Source organism: Eublepharis macularius, chromosome 18, assembly GCF_028583425.1.
Source record: "Eublepharis macularius isolate TG4126 chromosome 18, MPM_Emac_v1.0, whole genome shotgun sequence".
NCBI classification, from domain to species: domain Eukaryota; kingdom Metazoa; phylum Chordata; class Lepidosauria; order Squamata; family Eublepharidae; genus Eublepharis; species Eublepharis macularius.
This window is the reverse complement of record NC_072807.1, coordinates 32251969-32270747: the sequence shown is the minus strand read 5'-3', so window position 1 is coordinate 32270747 and position 18779 is coordinate 32251969. Positions and strand designations below refer to the sequence as shown.

At 42.9% G+C, this 18779-nt stretch overlaps 1 protein-coding gene across 2 annotated transcripts in view; it reads left to right on the top strand.

Moving 5' to 3' along the window:
- Nucleotides 1–14364, top strand: part of NPTN (neuroplastin) — a 47608-nt gene extending 33244 nt beyond the window's left edge. For both annotated transcript variants that reach the window (XM_055002507.1, XM_055002506.1), the window contains 3 exons: nucleotides 7924–7945; nucleotides 10003–10076; nucleotides 13287–14364. In XM_055002507.1, the coding sequence (XP_054858482.1) occupies nucleotides 7924–7945; nucleotides 10003–10063 (83 nt within the window). In that variant the 3' untranslated portion in view covers nucleotides 10064–10076; nucleotides 13287–14364. The remainder of the gene's footprint in view (nucleotides 1–7923; nucleotides 7946–10002; nucleotides 10077–13286) is intronic.
- Nucleotides 14365–18779: the final 4415 nt, after the last annotated feature.

The window sequence follows — 18779 nt, the reverse complement described above, 5'->3', positions numbered from 1 at the left end:
TTCAATGCACATTTGAAAAGATGCATGTGCCAGGAGTGGGGAGTGCGCAGGGATTCTGTGGCGTTCTCAGTTTTCATGGGGTTTGGAAGAACCCAGGAAAGCAGGTAAGGAAGGTTGGTTGCCCTGTGCTATTGGCCAGGTCTGGGCAGCGAGTTCTGGTGCAAGGCAGCAACGTCTCATAGCCGTGGGGGGGGGGGAGGGGGGCAGCACTTCCTTTGAGGTCTTGCTAAATGCTGAGAAACAGCAAGGCTGCATGTATTGAACAAACTCCAGTTGCAATCTCACCCTTCAAAGGATTTCCTGTTGCGCCTCTGTTGGGAGTTTGTTGCTGTTTGCTCCGGCTTTGCCTTTATTTTATATATTTATTTCTAGTCCACCTTGCTCACCAAGACCCAAGGTGGATTACGCAGTGCAATTGAAATACAATATAATCAACAGTTAAGACAGCCAAGCATAAAGCCAAGCACAGAGATGAAGTCTTTCTGAAACAAAGCTTAGGCAGCAGGGCATGTTTAGCCACCTGGAGACTCCCTTATAGGAACATATCTACATCAGCAGATAGCATAGTCTATAGTCCCTGCCCATACCAAGGCATCTCTCTGACCTATTTCTGATGACACAGCCCTATAATCTAGGTAGAAAGCCTCCTTGAATAATTCAATTTGCACAGTTTGCAGAAAGCCAGGAGAGAGGGGGGGGGGTTCCTGACCTCAGGCAGGCCATTCCATAAGGTGGGGGCTGCCAGAGAGAAAACATGTGTGGGCAGCTGTTGATTTCGCCCAACTGTAGGGTGGTATCTGCAGAAGGCCCTGTCCAAATGAGTGAAGCTGCTGTGGCAGAACATAGAGGGAGAAGCCATTATACAGATAAGAAGGGCTGCGGCTGTGAAGGGCTTTGGATGTAATAGTCATGACCTTGAATTGAGCCCAGAGACAGATGGGCAGCCAATGGAGTGACTGCAGAATGGGAGTGACATACATGCCCCATCTAGCTCCCGAGAGTAAGTCAGCTGCAGCGTTCTGCACCAGCTGGAGTCTCCAAGTCAACTTTGAGGGGAGACCTATGTTAGATAAGCTTGACTCTTCACTGTGTCTTCAGCCTGTGGTGTGGGGAAACCTACCCAGTATGGTACTGGACTAAGCCCTGAGACCCCAGCTGATACCCTTATTCTGCCGTGGAGGCTCAAGAGGTGTCCTTGGGCCAGGCCCTTCTTTCCCCTGCCGTGCCCATCTCATGGGACAGCTGCTGCAAGGATAAAATGGAGCAGGGGTGAACAGTGTTGTAAGCCACTTTTGGACTTCTGTTAACAATTGTAAACCACTTTTGGTAGAGGACAGCAGGGTGTTACTATAGAAGTCAATTCAAGATCACAAGCGCCTGTCGACCCACATACATAGGGATGAAAGGGAAGAGCGCTTTCTTTACACTAAATTCGCCGGTTGGGAAATGCCATCAGACCAGACAAGTGCTGTACACAGTGTCTATATGGGCACGTACCTCCTGGGTAAAGGACAGCTCGTATTGTGCTCCTGAATAGTGAACCACGGAGAGGTACAGCAGTTAGTTGAATGTGTCGGCTCTGCTGGGCCTGAACAATTAACCTCCCTGGGCTTAGTCCCACTGAAACTAATTTCAGAAGAAAACGTTAATCTAATTTAACTTCCTTAGGGCAATTAACCGCTAAGTAAAAGTCTGCCATTCTAATGGGTTTGAGGGTTTCGGCCTGCGAGGGCCAGCTCCGATACGACCCCGGCAGATACCGTCCGTTGAGACAGACGGTGGTGCGAGTCTCTTCGCACCTGTTTCAGTTACCCTCCCCCTTTATTTTGTTTAGGGCCAAGTCATCTCATAAAATTGGTGGTGGGGAAAGTCGGACTCTCCCCCTAACTAACAAGATTGTTAGTTTAGTAGCCTTGTCAGCCTGGATGTAGTTTGATCAAATGGCGCCATTGTAATACTGTATTGCTGAGGTCCTGCAGACATAGGCTGATAATTTTATTCACCACTTTCCCGTGTGTTTAATTGTTCCTTGACTGAACTTTGCTACCTTCCTAAGGTTTTGTTTTCCAGTCTGTCTCTCAGTTAGACTTTCACTCTGTTGGAGATCTCCCCTGGAGCACTTTAGGGGGAAAGAGACCTAACTTTATGAGACTATCTCCTTTACAAAGCAAACTGGCCGCTCTGTGCCAAATGGCCAATATTTATTTATCTGCAAGCAAGAGAAGAGGGGCTTGGCTGGCTGAACAACACTCGTTTTCTGTTGTCTGGAGCCCCTACCAGCTCTCCCTGAGCCTCTTGCCTGCTATTTCATAGGAGCGACAGTCCACAAGCAACATATATTAGCTGCAGCAGCGGTTTTTAAAAAAGGAGACAATGAGGGAATACTTGTAAAGCAGGTTCTTTTTGAGATTTGAATGTGGCAGTATGCTTTATACCATCTGGTGAGTTCATTTCCCAGGTGTGGTGTGAACCCTTCTCATGCAGATTTCCTTTATGAAGGAATTATATTCTGTTAGCTGTTGTTCCACTTAAACCATAGACTGATTAGGAGAAGTCACATAGTTATTTCTAAGCCACCACCCGCAGCCCAGTACGTTTATATGTTGTGAAAACTGGCATTCTTTGTCATGAATGAAGAATTTGGGTTTCTGTGTGCTTTTTTTTTTCTTGTAGTAAAGGAACATCATACTGATTTCCAAAAAAACTTTCCCCAGTGGCAAGTTCATTCTTGCTCGTTCCTGTAACTTCTTCCGGCTGTAGTGACGATGGTGCCTGGAGTGGGGGGAGGCTGAGAGGTGAAACGACGCCAAGCAGCCTCCACGTCCGTGCTGCTTAACCTGCATGTAAAAAGGCTGCAGGCTTTTGCTTCTCCCGAAAGGGAAGTGGTGCTCATCTCTATGTGTATTCCCCAAGGGCACGCGCACCCTGGAAAGGTCAGTGTGTCCAAGTGGCGGAAGTCACACCGTGGTCCTCTCCTTCCGACATTACTTCAGATCACTGTACCTTTCAGATGCCGTTGGAGGCCTTAGGACTGGAGATGAACAGATGTGGCGCTTTTGCCGAAGTTGTTGGCCCCGGGCATCTTCTCGGGGCTGCTGTTTTTCCTTCTGCGCATGCCTGATCCAGGAGAGGGGGAGGAGGGGACCTTGGGCCATCCAGCTGTATGGAATGACATTGTCTGGGTGCTACTGGGACGAGGGCATACAGCTTTTTTTTTTTTTTTGGCGGCTTATGGTTAAGCTGGTTATTTTTCAAGAGCGCAAGAGCAATCGCTTGGTCCTGGTGATCTGTGATAAGTCAAGAAGATTGTTTTAATGAAAGAGATGCCATGATGTGGATTAAATTTGATTAAAAAAATACACTTTTAAAAAAAAGTGATCACGTTTGGGGGTAAGTAGCAAGTAAAAACGCCTTTGCTACATTTCTTCCGTGGAATGATGCAAATGGGCGGTTTCTACTTCAGAATCGTTTTCTGTGTAAATTTTAGTTTTTAAGCTGAGTTACGGTTCCACGGCATTTTTATGATTTTTCTTAATTTGTGTGGGCTAAAAGTGTCATATCTGCATTTCTGCACGAGCCACGCAACAGCTTCATTCCATTTCCCTACTTTCTTTCCAGTACAAGTTTTCTTGCTTTTTTATTCTAGTTCTAAATAGTAATGTGAAGAAAAAATGCATATAATCCTCCCATTTCCATTCTTGTTAGTCCCGTACACATTTATGCACATTTAATCTCCTTGGTGAAAATTAGATCTGCTTTGCAAAAACTGAAGGTCAGAATGAAGAAATAGGGAATGTTGACCACAGTTCAGTAATGACAGCACACAGACCGAACAAAGGCACGTAGCAGTATAAGCTGACAGACTTCAATCAGTTTTTTGTTTGGTAGGAGGTACTAGAAACCCCACGGGGCTGGTTGTGACCAGATATTTTTACCTTTAGAATCTGGTCTTTCTGTTACCTTTTGAATGGATTGCACAGCTCTGAGAGCCTATTTCGGGTTGTTTGGAAGATATTACTTGGATTATTAAAACAGTAAAAACAGAATTAAGCTAATTAAAGTGCCACCTCAGATTCATTGACATGGCTGTCCTTAGTGCCACCCTCCCTCCCCCTGCACACACAGGCATTTGCCTCTGTTTGACGTAGCATCCACAAATCAGTTTGTTGCTTAATTTCATCTTAAAATGCTCGAGAGCCACATAGTATCGCTTTCCCGCTACATTTCTTTTGCTACCTCTGTTTTGGGCTTCACTTGGCCACGGGTTTTATTGGGGAGCAAACGAAAGTCCAGCACAGCAACCTTGCTGCCCCATGTGATTGATTGGCCAGCTCATCTGGGCCTTGCCGCATCTCTCCTTGGTGGCATGTAAAATGCGGCTCATGGTGCGAGTGAGTCCCTGTGCTCACTGCATACAGCGTTGACCATCCTACAGTATTTATGAGCTTTCTTAGGGAGAGAGGCCCAAGTCTGGCCACCCTACTGAATTGCAACAGACCGTCTGGTCTGAATCAACCCTGATTCGCTCTTTGCCATTTATACCAGAGAAGAGTATATAAGGTAGGATACAAAATTAGAGGAGTCGTGTTCTGATCATCAGTTTATTGTCCTCCTATCTCACTTCTCAAATTTTGAAACCAAAAAACTTCCCACAGTCTCCTGAACCAGCCACTGCAAAAAAATGTTGTCAATTTGGCTTTTTGCGGTCCCAAAGGATGTGTGTATGCAAGGTTCTGGTGTGTGTCTGCGCCTTCCTCTGCAGTCTTCTGAAGAAATAGGTGGATTTTTGCACATTCTGAAGGGACATGTCAAGTTTTCCCTGGATGGCCTTGCAGACTTGGGGAGAGTCGCTTGAGTGTTTGTACTTGTGCAAAACAGAAAACTTAGAAGTAGATGGTTGATTGGACCATGGCCCACCCTTGCCAATAAATTGCACGCTGCACACTCCTGGAAATCCCATGCTTGTTATCTGCCGTAACGCTTCAAAAGGCGCATACATCCTTTGCTTATAGTTCACTTATAAAGGTGGGAAGTCCTGCAGGAAGAAAAGCACGTTGCTGCGGACTTCTGGGGGCAGCAATCTGAAATCAAGAGGGCCAGTGACTTTGGACCTGCTCCCATCAGAATGGAACACAAAGGTGTATTGGCATCTTTAGTGCAGTGCCCGCCCACCAGCTACACTCCTAGTAAATTAGAGAATGACTAGTTCATGCTGTTTTTGAGTTGTATTGTTAATCTGTCAGTTACTATGACTTCTTTTTTTCCCCCCTTCAATTGCATCATTCCTTTAAAAATGGTGGTAAGTGAGAGATCTGCATGCTTTTGGAGTTTGTTTTTAATCTCCGCTTCAGTCTATAACAATGCACAAAGTTTCATAATGTTAACACTTTTTTCTTTTTGTTTGTTTTTTTTAATTTTTTTCTCATTCACATTAACAACTAATTTGGAATTTTAAGTTTGCTGTTCCTTTTTTATCTTCATTTTCTAATTTTTGTAGTTCATGTTTCTGTAGTTCTGTCCCTCTCTGAGCCAACTTTTTAGGATTTTTTTTTTTGGCCTTTCTCTCTGTCACACATTGTACCGTACTGGTATTTTTTTTGGCGGGGGGGGGGGGTGACAGCTGAGTGGCCATCCACAAGCCAGTGCCTTTCTGTAACAGTCATTCTCTTACTAGATGCACGAAGGAGGAGACAGCAAACCTGCCAGTCCAAGACGGGTTTGTGTACACAACTTGTGTACAATCCAAGCTCCTGCACAGGAAGCCTCAATTCACCCGCTTGGCTTTCTGCATAAAACCCAAACCTTTTTTTTCCGTTTGTCTGTTTAAACCATTATTTAGTAAAGTGTCTGCAAGCTCCTACTCGTACATCATGCAGAAAGTGTCCTGGATGGTACCAGTTGGAGCTTAAGTGTAGTCTACACATTGTAGTGGAGCGAGGTGGCAGCATCTTAAGGTGGTGGAACGAACTGTGCTGCTTCGGACTGCAGAGGAGGGAGCGGCATTTTTAATGTTCCTCCTCCCTGCCAATTAAAAAAAAAGCAAATCAGAGGAAGAGGTTTTAAGCATAGCCCATCATGTGCTGCGCGCTAACCCTCTCCAAAGAATTATGCAAGAAGAATCCTCGGGGAAGAAAGTAATCTCTTCCCTGCACTACAAAGTGGTGAAGTCCATTTCACCATAAGCATGAGAGCAGGCCTTTCACTGGCCCTTAACGAGAACCAGAACCAGTACTTTTCTCTGGCCTGGTCAGCCAAATGCATTTCCAAATAGTCTCCCGTCAGTAGGAGTCTGTTGACCATAGCCAAGGCTTTAAGCAGAATGTCTGTGTGTGTGTGTTTAGTTTTTGTTTTTTTTACTATGGCCTTACTAACTGCTAACTTCTAGAAGAATTTAAGAACTCGCCAGTCTCTTTTGGCTCCTAAGCGGACAGCTTTAGAAAATGTAGCGTGCATAGTCTACCTTCCAGAAACATTTGCACGGGCGGGGGGATTGAAAAGACGTATCTTTGAGGGGAGACAGTTTTGCTGTAATGTGCTTCATGTTTTCAGTATCTGACGTGTCTTTGTATTTCTCTCCATTGTATAAACAGCACATTGATGTCTAGTCTTTCTTTAACAGTCCTGGTTCTCTGTACCTTGTTCCGATTAGTTTTGCTGTTAGTAACAAGATCTTGTGGACACTGGTGTGTCGCTAGTGTGTTATTTTTTTTGGCCGTAAAGCTGTTGGTTTGTGGTTAGCTCTCTTTATTTTGAACTCTTTCCCCCCCTTTTAATCTCTCTTCTGGTTTAACTGTGCTGGCAGTGGCTTTGCTTATCCGTTGCCTCGAAGGTACAGGTGGAGTAATGATCCACTTCGATAGACATTACTCCTGGTGTGTGCTCATGCGGTCGCCTACACTGTTATTTAAGACTATAGTTTCCATAACTGCTTTGTGTGCCTCGAAGCCCCCTTGTGGAATCCTGCTGAGTTCTTTTTTCTATTAAAGAAGGAAAAAAAGATGTTAGAACAATAAAACACATTTATTTAGCCTTTCGGGAAATGATGATTAAACACATCCCATGGCACAAACTAGGTCTGCAGAGATTTTCGCGCAACTTTTTTGGGGGGGGGTGCTTTTTCAGTAGCCATAAGGAAACTTGTGTGAAAAGTCTTCTTGCCAAATTGTTCTCCCATTTGCAAAAAAAAATTGGATCAAACTTCTCGTCCTCTTACATAACAAGCTGAAGTCTGTTGGTAGTCATGAATAGTGAAAACAGTGTAACCCCTTCACACTACTTTACTAAAAAAAAAATTTAATTCCCCGCCATCACGTGGTATTTATACATGGAATCTCAAAAGTTGACTGCTGCCAGAGGACTGGCTTTGTTGAATGTTAACAGAAATCGCACTTTCCTCCTCCTCCCCAAAATGTTCTTTTCAGACATCAAGCAAAAAAGTGCGTGAAAATTGTTAGGAAGAAGTGAGCGGTATATGATTTTGCATGTATACCAATGTTTTAAGAGAAAGGTTTCAACGGTACGTGTTAATTCTAGAAATGAACAGCAGGATTTTACAACTGAAATGTTTGGTTTGTCTTTTTCATCTCGTAAGATTGAACCACTGGAACTTGGAACGAGTGTGACCATGTTGCGGCAATCTGTCCACTGTAGTTGCAGTTTTTTTTCATGATGAGCATTCAAAGTGTTAACTAAAACCATTTGAACAACATACTTTTGTCATCAAAATTCAAATCCAGAAAAAAAATAACTTCATGATTCTTTTTTTTGCAATACCAAACGGAATGACATTTTAATGCTGTAGATAAGACTGTGGTGTTGTTCTTGCTGCCCAGCTAAAGATTTTCCACCCTGCAGAACCTAACTAGAATTTCTTCTTTCCTTCTCTCCCCTTTTTACTGGACTTCAATGAAACATCTTCTGTAGATGATGAACCAGCTGGGCCAATGTAAGTATTTATTGATGTCTGTTGGGTCGGGTATTTGAGGCAGTAGTTGTCAAACCCCACCCTCCGCCCGCCCAGGGAATGCTTTTCGCAGTCAGTTTTCCACCATGTACCTCCTGTGCCTTGCTGAGTGGTCTGGAACTTGCTCTAGAGCCCACACCTGGTACATGTAGAGCATTAACCCAGGTCTTTTGATCCCTACCATTTCTCTAATTAAAAGGAGACTGCAGTACGTAACACACAAAGTAGAAAAGAGTCCAGTAGCACCTTTAAGACTAACCAACTTTACTGTAGCATAAGCTTTTGAGAACCACAGTTCTCTTAGTCAGATGCATCCTCAAAGAACGCCCTGGGATTTCGGGTGGCACATTATAATGCTAATTATTGGAGGGGGGCAGCAGAGGAGAGCAGCTGCCTTCCTGCCTTGCTTGTGGGTTTCCAGGGTGCAGCTGTTCTGCCATGTTGGGAACGGGATGCCGAACGAATCTGGCCTGTAGTCTGATCCAGCAGGTCTGCTGCTTCGCAAGAGCAGTCAGTAAAGGTGCTTCAGGTGCCATTACTCATCTTCCTGAATCCCCCCCCCCCCCGCAAAACTTATGTGATTTTAAACTTATCAGTAAAATAAAATAAAAAGTCTTCATGAATCCTTAACGAACACACGCACCCAAGGTTCCACGAGAAAGTTTGAAAATTGTTCTAGGGGTTAGAGTCCCCTTGTGGTCAAAATAGCAGAAGTCTTAGCTGAAGAGGAGCCCAAAAGTGGGGAGATGGTGTTGGAAAGCTTTGAATCCCAGGGACAGGAGACAGCGTCAGGGGAAAGCCTCAGACAGGACACTGGACTAGATGGATCACTGGACTGATCCACCAGGACTCTTCTTATGAATGGCTGGTGTTGAGAGGTTACTGGATTCTGAGGAGACTGCAAAGCCCAGGACTGCTTCTTGGCTCCTGGTGTGCTCTTTTCCGGTTTAACCTGAAGAGCCAACTGTGTACTGTTCTCTCTGAGCAAGGCCTTGGCATTTGACTCCTGTGACACACTCTACCTGGAAGGTAAATCAGGAACATCAGCTGCTGCAGAATCCCAGGGCCTTTCTTACCAACTAGGAAGGCTTACAGAGAATACACAGCCACTGGCTTTACGAAGTCTGGCTTGGCTGTTTGCTAGGCTTCTCCATTCATTTGAAATGCTCTAAACGTCCTGGGAGTTACCCAAGAGTCGTTGCCTCCTGTATGTGCATCTCCCATCCCCTCAGCTCAGCAGGTGAGGTCTTGCTCCACAGTCCTTCTCTTGGGAGGGCACGCAGCAGGGGGTTTCTGACCTGCGTCCACCCTGTGAAACTCCCCACCACAAGAACTATGTACTTGTTTCACCTACCTGTTTGAAAAGACTCACCGTAAGGCATTATTTGGTAATCTGAGTTCAGGTTGATTTTTAAACGGGCACGCTGTTAGAAATGCGGGCTTGTCCTTTTTTTTACTTTTGAAGCCTGTCTTTCTAAGGGTAACCGATGAGGAGGGGTGACCCGCATCTTTTGTTTTGGAATGAGCCATTAAACTTGAACTAGCATCTTGGACGGTAAGGGAAGTGTTCCAGCTGCAAATTGAACATGGTTAATGGCATAAGTGCTCTGAATGCCCTGAACACAAAACTGTTGGCGCATGAAAAATTAATATCAATGATTCCCTTGCCCATCATTAGGATGACCAGTGTGGAAACCTGGCAGCTGTTTTGTCCAGAAAGAGAGAGGCCATGGTTGAGCATCTGCTTTGTTTGTAGAAGGTTCCCAGATTCAATCTTTGGTATCTCCAGTTAAAAGGAACAGATAGCAGGCGATGGGAGAGCATATAGACCATACAGAGCCACTTCCTGTCTGAGTAGACAGGACTGATCTTGATAAACGAAGAGTCTGTCTCGGTATAAGGGAGCTTAGCGCACGTTCAAGGCTTTGAACCTTCACGCTTCATGACAGTCTTTGTATTCCAAGATGTTTTCTTGTATGAATTTTACTTGCATGGCTTTTCTTATTCATAGCTTTTAACTTTGCCTCTTTCTTCTAAAGGAAAACCAATTCCACAAACAACCACAAAGACAAAAATCTACGCCAGAGAAACACAAATTAAAAGTAACGCTTATGTAAGTCTAAAACTCGGTAATGTCGTCCGCTGTGGTTGTCAAGGAAATTCGTTTTTGTCAAAGGGCAGACTATCTAGGTGGCGCATCCCTCTGCCGACTTAGGTGTCGAGTTTGCCGAGGCGTGCCTGACTGCGTCGCATCGGCCTGATAATACGCAACAAAGCTGGGAGGGATGGGAAACTTCAGGTGGCGGGGGGTGGGTGGGTGATCTTTTGTAATTAAGCCAAACGATGTCAGAATTCAGAACGAGATCGACAAAGAGTCAGTCGGCCCATTTGCCTAACTGGAAATATGCAACCCCTTAACACTAGAGACAATTGGCACATTAACCCATAATATTTCTGTAGCCTCAGTACTGGTTCTTGTGCACGATCTTTGTTAGGAAGCGGCACACACAGGATCTCACAATATGCAAGGAAATATACCTGTGTGATTGTTTTAATGCACTGGCAGAAATCTGTGCCTTTCTGTTCATGGATCTGTGGCAACTGTTCGCCTCTGAGGTTTTCCTTTCCATAAAATAAGAAGCCCTTGAGTCCCATCGGTATCTTTGCCTACTATTCCTTTCACGTGCTGATTATTCTAGAATCTCACTTCCAATATACCTTACGGTTTTCCTCTTCTTTAAGAGCCATATTTGATTCCATACCGAGCCATGCTTTGGCCTCAGGAGGTTTCCACAACTTTTTTTGAATGTTGCCAAACTTTTGTAATATTCCTCAGCGGAGCATTTCTGAACAGTCTTTCTTCAAAAACGGCTTTCACCCCTGACTGAGCCAGATGCCCATAGAAATCAGCTTGACTGGAGGGGGCAGGGTGGTGATGGTAAGCAGAGCTTAGTTCGTTAGTTACTTTAATGATATTTCTTTAATGGCCAACTGGCCGCAAGCAGCCTCACACTGAAACAACCCCTTTATTATCCCCTTTTACATTTAGTTACTGCCAGCAAAAGTTTTGCAGCCTTTTATCACTGTCTGATAACATCTGAATTAATCTCTGCGAAGAAAGATATAGCTTATAAATCATAAACTGCCCTAAATATTTCTTCCTCAGATCCTCCCCAAAACAACGTGTTCCAAAATTTCACTTTGACCATCTCCACATTTACACCATCTGTCCGAATAAGGTATACCAGCAGAGCGGCCCTCAGTAACCATAGACGGAAAGGCATTTAGCCTAGCCAGTATAAACGCCCTTCTGTTGTTAGGCACCATTATCGTGGAATAGAATGGGAGGTGTTTAAGCTATGAGCTGCCACTGAGCATGCGTGTCGTGCTCTCTCCTGTATATTACTGAAATCCCAGGATGTCACAGCTAACTTGATTTCTTTTGTCTCATTATACAACATTTAGGCTAAAATCTAGCGATTGAAATCTATTTTCAGTGATCTTTTTCCAAAAGGTCGACGACGGATCCTTTCTAGTAGAACTTAGCAGCCCCTCGTTGATCATAAATATCCTTCGATATAGCAGAAATTTTCTTTGCCACACTATAGCTTGCAAAGATTTCTGATTAGTTCCGCTCTGAGGGATACCCCAGAGTCACAGTTTGGCATGCCTGATATTCTGTGGCGAAATTGCGTTAGTAGTTGATCAATTGTTTCATCTACTGCATCAGTCAAAACCCCAGTACCAGATAATATTTGGGTAATTACTTTAGCATTAAACGCTTTAATTGGTCCAGGTATACAATTCCCACCCCAGGTATGAAAAAAGCAAATTAACGCATTGCTGGATATTTTTGCTTTGTATTTAATATTTTCCAGAGGTAATTTCCAGCATAGATTTGCTTGAAGTATGAGACCCGGGTAATCGAATGGTCTAACTTGGTCCATTTTCTTTCAGTTAACTTGCCATTTATATTCAGGAATATTTCTTGCTTTGAAAAAAACCATGATTTTAGATTTCTGAGTATTTATAAAATGCCCCTAATTTAGACAATATTCAGAGAAGGCATTAAGTAATTTATGAGAAGGCCTATTGAGGAGCAAGAAAGCAGCAGGGTATTGTCTACGTATTGCATTAGTGGTATTTTTGATCCACCTAAGCAGGAGCACGTGACAAATGGGGAGCTAAAAAAATAGCTAGGTTATTTATAGATCGAACAGAAGAGGGGCCAATAAGCATCCTTGCCTAACACCCTTGTTTTGGGGCGTTTCTTGTGTTAGCTGTCTTAAAATTCCTGATAGCACTTGGTCTGAGGAGTTGGAATATAGTCATTGGATTAACCATATAACCTATCTATTGAGGATTTTTCTAATTTTTTCCAAATTTGCTTTCTTGAGATTGAATCCAAAGCCTGTTTTAAATCCATAAATGCTGCAAAGATAGTACCCTGTTTTACCATGGCATATTTTTCCACCAGTGGTCATAAAACAAAACAGTGCTCCTCTGGGGATTGTCCTTTACGAAACCCGGCTTGTTCTGTTCCCAAAATGTTGGATGAATAAATCCAGGAAGTTAGCTTATTATATAGGAACGAAGCATGGTTTCCTTGCTACAGATAATAAGCTTATAGGTCAATAGCTTTCTGAATCTGAAAAACTTACTTATAAATAGGAACAATAGTAGCCCTCCTCCAATAATCTGGCATAATTCCTGAATTACTTATTGTAGAGAAAATGGGAGCAAGAATCCTAGCCCACCACATTGGATGGGCCTTAAATAACTTGGCTGGGTATAAGTTTGGACCAGGGGCTTTATGAGATTTTAATCCGGTGGTAACTGGAGGCCACTTAGGAGCCACCACTATGCCTGGTATCTTTGAGCTTACAAAATTGGGAACAAAAAACAACTTGTCAAAAATGTTCATGCACGGATAGAGCGATGTGGCACATAAACTTCCATCTTGACCCTGTAGCCTCAGTTACCATTTTCCAAAAGATACTAGAATGGGTTGATAATGATTTTTCCTGCAGCATTTTCCAACCCTTCGTTGGGTGCTCTTTTTTTTCCCTTTTGGTTTATCAGAGTTAAAGTCCTTTTTTAGCCCTAGTAACTCCCGTTTAAGATTATATTTACAGAATCTTCTTTGCCTTCGTCTTACCAGCCTTCTTAGAGATCTGCAGTCATTCTTGATTTTTGAGGAGGCGCTGGTCCTTACAGAGCTTAGTTTTTGATGTTTCATTCTGTACATCATAGGGGGGGTGCCCCTTGTCTGTTCCAGAGGTCTTTGTAACCGCAGGCTGTTTTCATTTTTTTTCCCCCTCAGAGCTTTAAGTTTTGAGAGACTGACGGCAATATCACCTGCTAAACTGAATAGTCGGATCGCTTGGTTTTCAGAGTCCAGTTTCTATCTGCTGTTTTTTTATTTCAAGTGAGCAACGACTGTCTAAAGCATGCCTTATTTAGCCATTCCCGCAAGGATGACCGACCTAGCCGACACATTTAATAATGCTTCAGTCATAGAGGATGTAAGCTATTTTGGGCTTTGATGTGCTGTGGATGTTGCTTTCCTACCCACCCATCCACCCACTTTTACCTTGAGATATTAAGTATTAAAAAAAAGATTTGCATGCAGCATTTTTTTTTTACTTAAGGTATTTGTTTAAATTTAGCAAAGCTCTGAGATGCACTGCTGCCATCTAGTGGTCACTTTTGTAAAGTACAGCGAAACCTAAAATATACAGTATATATATATATTTATATTTTGGAGGGTGGGGGGAAACCAAACTACAAGTAAACACTTTGATTTATAAGCTGCTGCTAAATTCATTCCTTTATATTGTGTGTCTGAAAGATGAAAGAATTATGTTCCGTACTTAAGTGGAATAATATAAATCGAAATTATCCTAAGGGCTTAACCTTATATAGAAAGACTTAGATGTCCTTTAATCAAAGGTTGTAAGACCTGGAATAGTCCGGTAGGTGGAGATGAACTACAGAAAGAAAGGGAAAAGAACTTTTTAGTTTATAAATATTATGATTGCTTTTTAAGTGATTTTTTTTCGTTGAATCATGTAAATTTCTCAAATCCTTTTGCACTCATGTGTTCACATTCTTGTACATTCAATTCAGGCAGAATTTTATAATTTACTTCTTTTTTTTGTTTAAAATGATGATGTAAACAGCATGGTGATATTCTATGCAACTGGTTTGTTTCAGTTTGACACTGTGATTACTCATATTGTTTCAAAGACTGATTGTAGAAACGCAGACATAGCAAGGTTCTGATACCGTGCATACCTGTAGATGCATGAACTTGTGGTGTATGTACCTGTTGAAGTGCAATGATGTATTTAAAAAAGTGGATTCACCTGTTTTTAAAAATAAAACACAAAAAACAGTGACTGTTTCTGTTTGTGTCTTTAATAGGCCTTTTCCCATTAATAATCTTGTAACTCAGTTTTTTTTAAAAAAAAAAATTATTGTACTGATGTATGCCTTATATTGCCTCCACGTACAATCTATACTTCATGTACATATACATATAGAATAAATTTAACAATCCATACATCCGATACAAACTTGTTTTTCCCCCTTTTCTCCCCACCCCCCCAGGAGGAACGACCATAAGAATCATCTGCTTTATATCTTTAACCATGAGCACACTCTTTGGAGTTTCGTTAATATAATTTGGTTGGTCTCTCCTCCTCTTACCCATCTTATATATCTAGACCATTTCTTCCTTATCAGTAACGTCTTATTTTCCCATGTCTTACCCTGTTTTAGTATCGATAAAATGTCTGATTGGATCCATTCATATAAATACCAATTCCATCTTTCCAAAGTTCATTTAGAGGCATCTTTCAGTGTTTTTAAGCTGTTTTTCTTGCACTTCCACACACACAAACAAAAGTTCTAGCCCCAAAGATGCAAACAAATAGAAGAGTTTAAATCCTCTGTGTTCCATCTGGAATGCAAAAATGCATTAAGAAGCACACTAAGATCAATGTCTATACATATTACACATGCAGTCAAAACTGAAACACATACTGTTCAAAACCAAATTTGTCCACACAAGGAGCTGCCACTTCAAACTTCCTTTTTGATGAAATCCTTTGCAAAGTTATGTTCCATGCTAACGCAGTTCTTCAAAATAAGATAACAATTAGGAATTTAGTCTCAGAACTGGGCAACGCAGACATTTCGTGACTCAGTAATCTGATTATACACTATCAGATTCCTCTTTTTACTTAAAAAAAAAAAACCTTTTCAAATTTTCCAGCAGGGGCTGGTCAGTAGTTCACAATGTGATTTCAACACCCCGGCCCACACACAGCTCCCCCTGAATGTCCGTCATTGTAGACACGTCCGACATTCACCTGTGAGGGCCGCAGAGGGGACCTTCCTGTTTCTCCAAGCAAGGACGGCTGCTGCATTACTTACAGAGCACCACTTTGGTACTGTCTTTTGGCCAAGAAAACAGCCGTTCTCAACCAGGGACCGGTTCCTATTTCGCCCAAAGAAGCATGGAAGAATTCGTCCTCGCAGCTTCCTCTCCTTGCCCAGAAGGTGTCTGTAAGGTGGTGTGTGCGCCTGGGCTCCGATGTTCCTTCCTGCTGCCAGATGAAGAGCACGAGAAGGTGCAGCAGTGCAAGGTGCAAGCCTTTCTCGGGAACCAAGCACAAGCTCCCTTACCTGGGAAGAAGTCACGTTTTTTTTAATCTGGCATGGGAGCTGAGGTAATACGTTCCCTCTTGTAGGCCTCCGGCTGGACCTTCCTGGTTTAGAACACCAATCTGAAGTGGTGCATTTGAATTCCCTGCCTATATGTCCCACCTACATACATGTGTGTTGTCAGATTACATGTCTATCTCCCTGCATCCATGACTCGAATTGGTATGTATTCAGCAATGCACCACATGCTGTTAAAGCGATGTTCCTCTGCCTTTGTACCAAAATCTCCTGCAACTTGTACAGGAAAGACGTGGTGTCCGTTTTCTGTTTCAGAGCCACGCTGACATTCTAACTTCCGAGCTGTCAAATTACCCAGTGTGCATCAGATTAAATAGTCTGTGCTGGCTGTTCACAGGTGCATTTTTTAAAGCCGTTACCACTGCGCCTGCTGTAACAGCTGTGCTGTTATGCAACAAGCCCTTTTCAGACAGGTCCTGAAGGGGGTCTTTGTTGGCATGTTGAATATCTGCTGCCTTTGAATGATAACCTTTTCCTCATGATGTACACTGGATGGAGTTTTCGCCCAAGTCGACGTGATCCACTTCCTACACAGTGACCAAAGCGCAATCTTGCTTTTTGACTCGGAATTTTTACAAGATTTTTTAAAGTAAAAAATCACTATAAATCTTCCATTCTGGTTTTGAAAAGGTAGTATCTGTGGTGGTTTGAAAAGGTATCTAGGATAAAACCAGTCATTTGTCTTTGCTCTGTTCCAATCTGGGAGCTGCGATCAGTCTTCATATTCAGAGGCTAGTTAAAACAGCTTAAATGAATCAATGTTACTGTATTTACTCAAATGCAAAGCTAGAATTTTTTCCAGGTATGCTATCGAAGTTACAGTTATCAGAAGTTACAGTTATGCAATAACTGCAGTGAAACATGTTAGATAGATGCTAACAAAAAGGAATTCCTGAAATTTGCTGATCTGTACACATGATGACATGAACATTAGGAAAAAGCACTGTTGCTTTTAAAAAAAATCATTTTCACTTGAAGGACAATATAAACTGAGTGAATGTTAACAGATTGAATCTCCTAAATCTTTCCTAAAGCACATAATCCCACTGATTATCTCCCATGTTTCTTTAGGGGTCATTCTTTCAGTTGGGTAAACTGGGAAGTTGATAACAGGACAAAAAACCTGGAGGAACGGGGCAGAATTGCAGTAAAATTAGGTTGTTGGTTTTTTAAATGAGAATTTAAACCTTGAAAAGGGAGGGGGAATATTTTGTCTGCTGTATTGAGTGGGCAGAAAATATCCAGTGCATTCTTCCGTGGCATTTCTGTGCAATGAGCGTATGGCAGAAGAGAAATGATGAGATGTATGTTTTCTATCCCAGCATTTGAGTTAAAGAGAAACCAGTTCCTCCTGTTTATAGTGAAAGTGGCTGGCCCCAGTCATGATTGGCTGACCTTCGGCCAATCATAGAAAAGCCGGGGGGGTGGTATGCACTGATGCAGAGTACCTTTCTGTGGTACCGGCACCTCTTTTGGCTGATGGGCAAACATCATGAGTACCAGAACCTCTCGTTTTTTAGGTAAAAAGCACGGCAAAAAGGTAGTTGCCTTTCCCCTTCCCAGAACAGTTCTCCAAGCTTCCCCCTCCCTCAAAAATAGGGTTTTTTTAAAAGTGCAGATCAAATAGCTAATCAGGTAAGCACTGAGAGGTCTGTCACTTTTTAAAGATGAACAGTATGTTTGGAATGGAGTGAGGAGGAGGTCCTCAGTGTTCGATTCAGGGCGAGTGCATGCATAATCTCCATGCGCAGAACTGAACCGGAAACCTTACTGCTTTTTTTTTTGTACTGGTATTACCTGCCCGTAAATGTCGTTCTCTTACTGCAGAGTAAGCACAGACACACATGCAAAGTATTTGCACTCCAGTTGTGATTCCTCTGTAAAAAAGAAGCATCCCACCGGAACGCTGGCCCATTGTCTAAGGTAGGGGTCCTCCATGAGACCCCTGTGCTCACTAAAGCCTTTCTTGGTGACTACCAAGTGTTTTAGAAAGGGGTGGGGCCAGATGGGTCTTTCACCCAGCAGGGCTTCTGATTGGCTCTGCAGATTTATAAAAAGTTGGCTCTGGCAGTGTTTTGCCAAGGGGGCAAGTAATTCTTTTGGATTTGAAGACAATAAACACATAAGTGTGGAAGGAAAGCAGATTTATTAAATCCAATAAGGTGGTGGGGAGTGCCTCTGAGTCATAGCTGACTTATGGTGACCTCTAGTGGAGTTTTCATAGCAAGAGACTAACAGGTGGTTTGCCATTGCCTGCCTCTGCAACCCTGGTCATTGTTGGAGGTCTCCCATCCAAGGCCGACCTGGCTTAGCTTCTGAGATCTCATGAAATCAGGCTCACCTGGGCTATCCAGGTCAGGGCCTCCAGTAAGGTACGAGAAAGAAATGAATACATGCAAAAGCAACAAAGAAGAGATACAGAACTCAACTTATGTTTATGACCCTTTACTGCTATTGGGAACCCCCGGATACGACAACAGGTGGACCCCTGGTTCTATCCGGTTGCACAGTGCTGCTTCGCACAGTTCATCCTGAACTGAGGTTCATCAGAAGAGGAGCTTTCTTATATAGATACAAAGGTACATAGTTACACCTGGTACTAGTTTTCTCCTAAATGTCTTCAAAGAGAGATGATGTACGCAAGGCCAACTGACAAGCAGTGCCTTGGGCAAGCGTCCAAGATGGAGTGCTACTGTCCTCCCTAAAACTCTCGTATCGGGTGCTAATCAACTCCTAAATGCTATAGCATGACATTATGATTAGACCAATGGACCTTAGAGAGAAAAACAAGATCTTTAAGAGAAAAGCACTTTACATTGGCAGAAAGGAATGTTCAGGCCTGGTCTGCAACTGGGCACAAGATAGAGGGACAGTGGCACACCGCTCATTCCTCGAGATCACAATAATCAGGCACAGCTACTGCCGCACATCGTCTTCACTGTGTGACAATTTAAACAATATGTTCATTTTAAAAAGCATCCTGTTAGAGCTTCTGCCTGAAAAGTTGAAAAGTTACTACTGTTAATGCTTTCCCTCACACCCTGACATTTTGAGGCTGGCTCCCTTG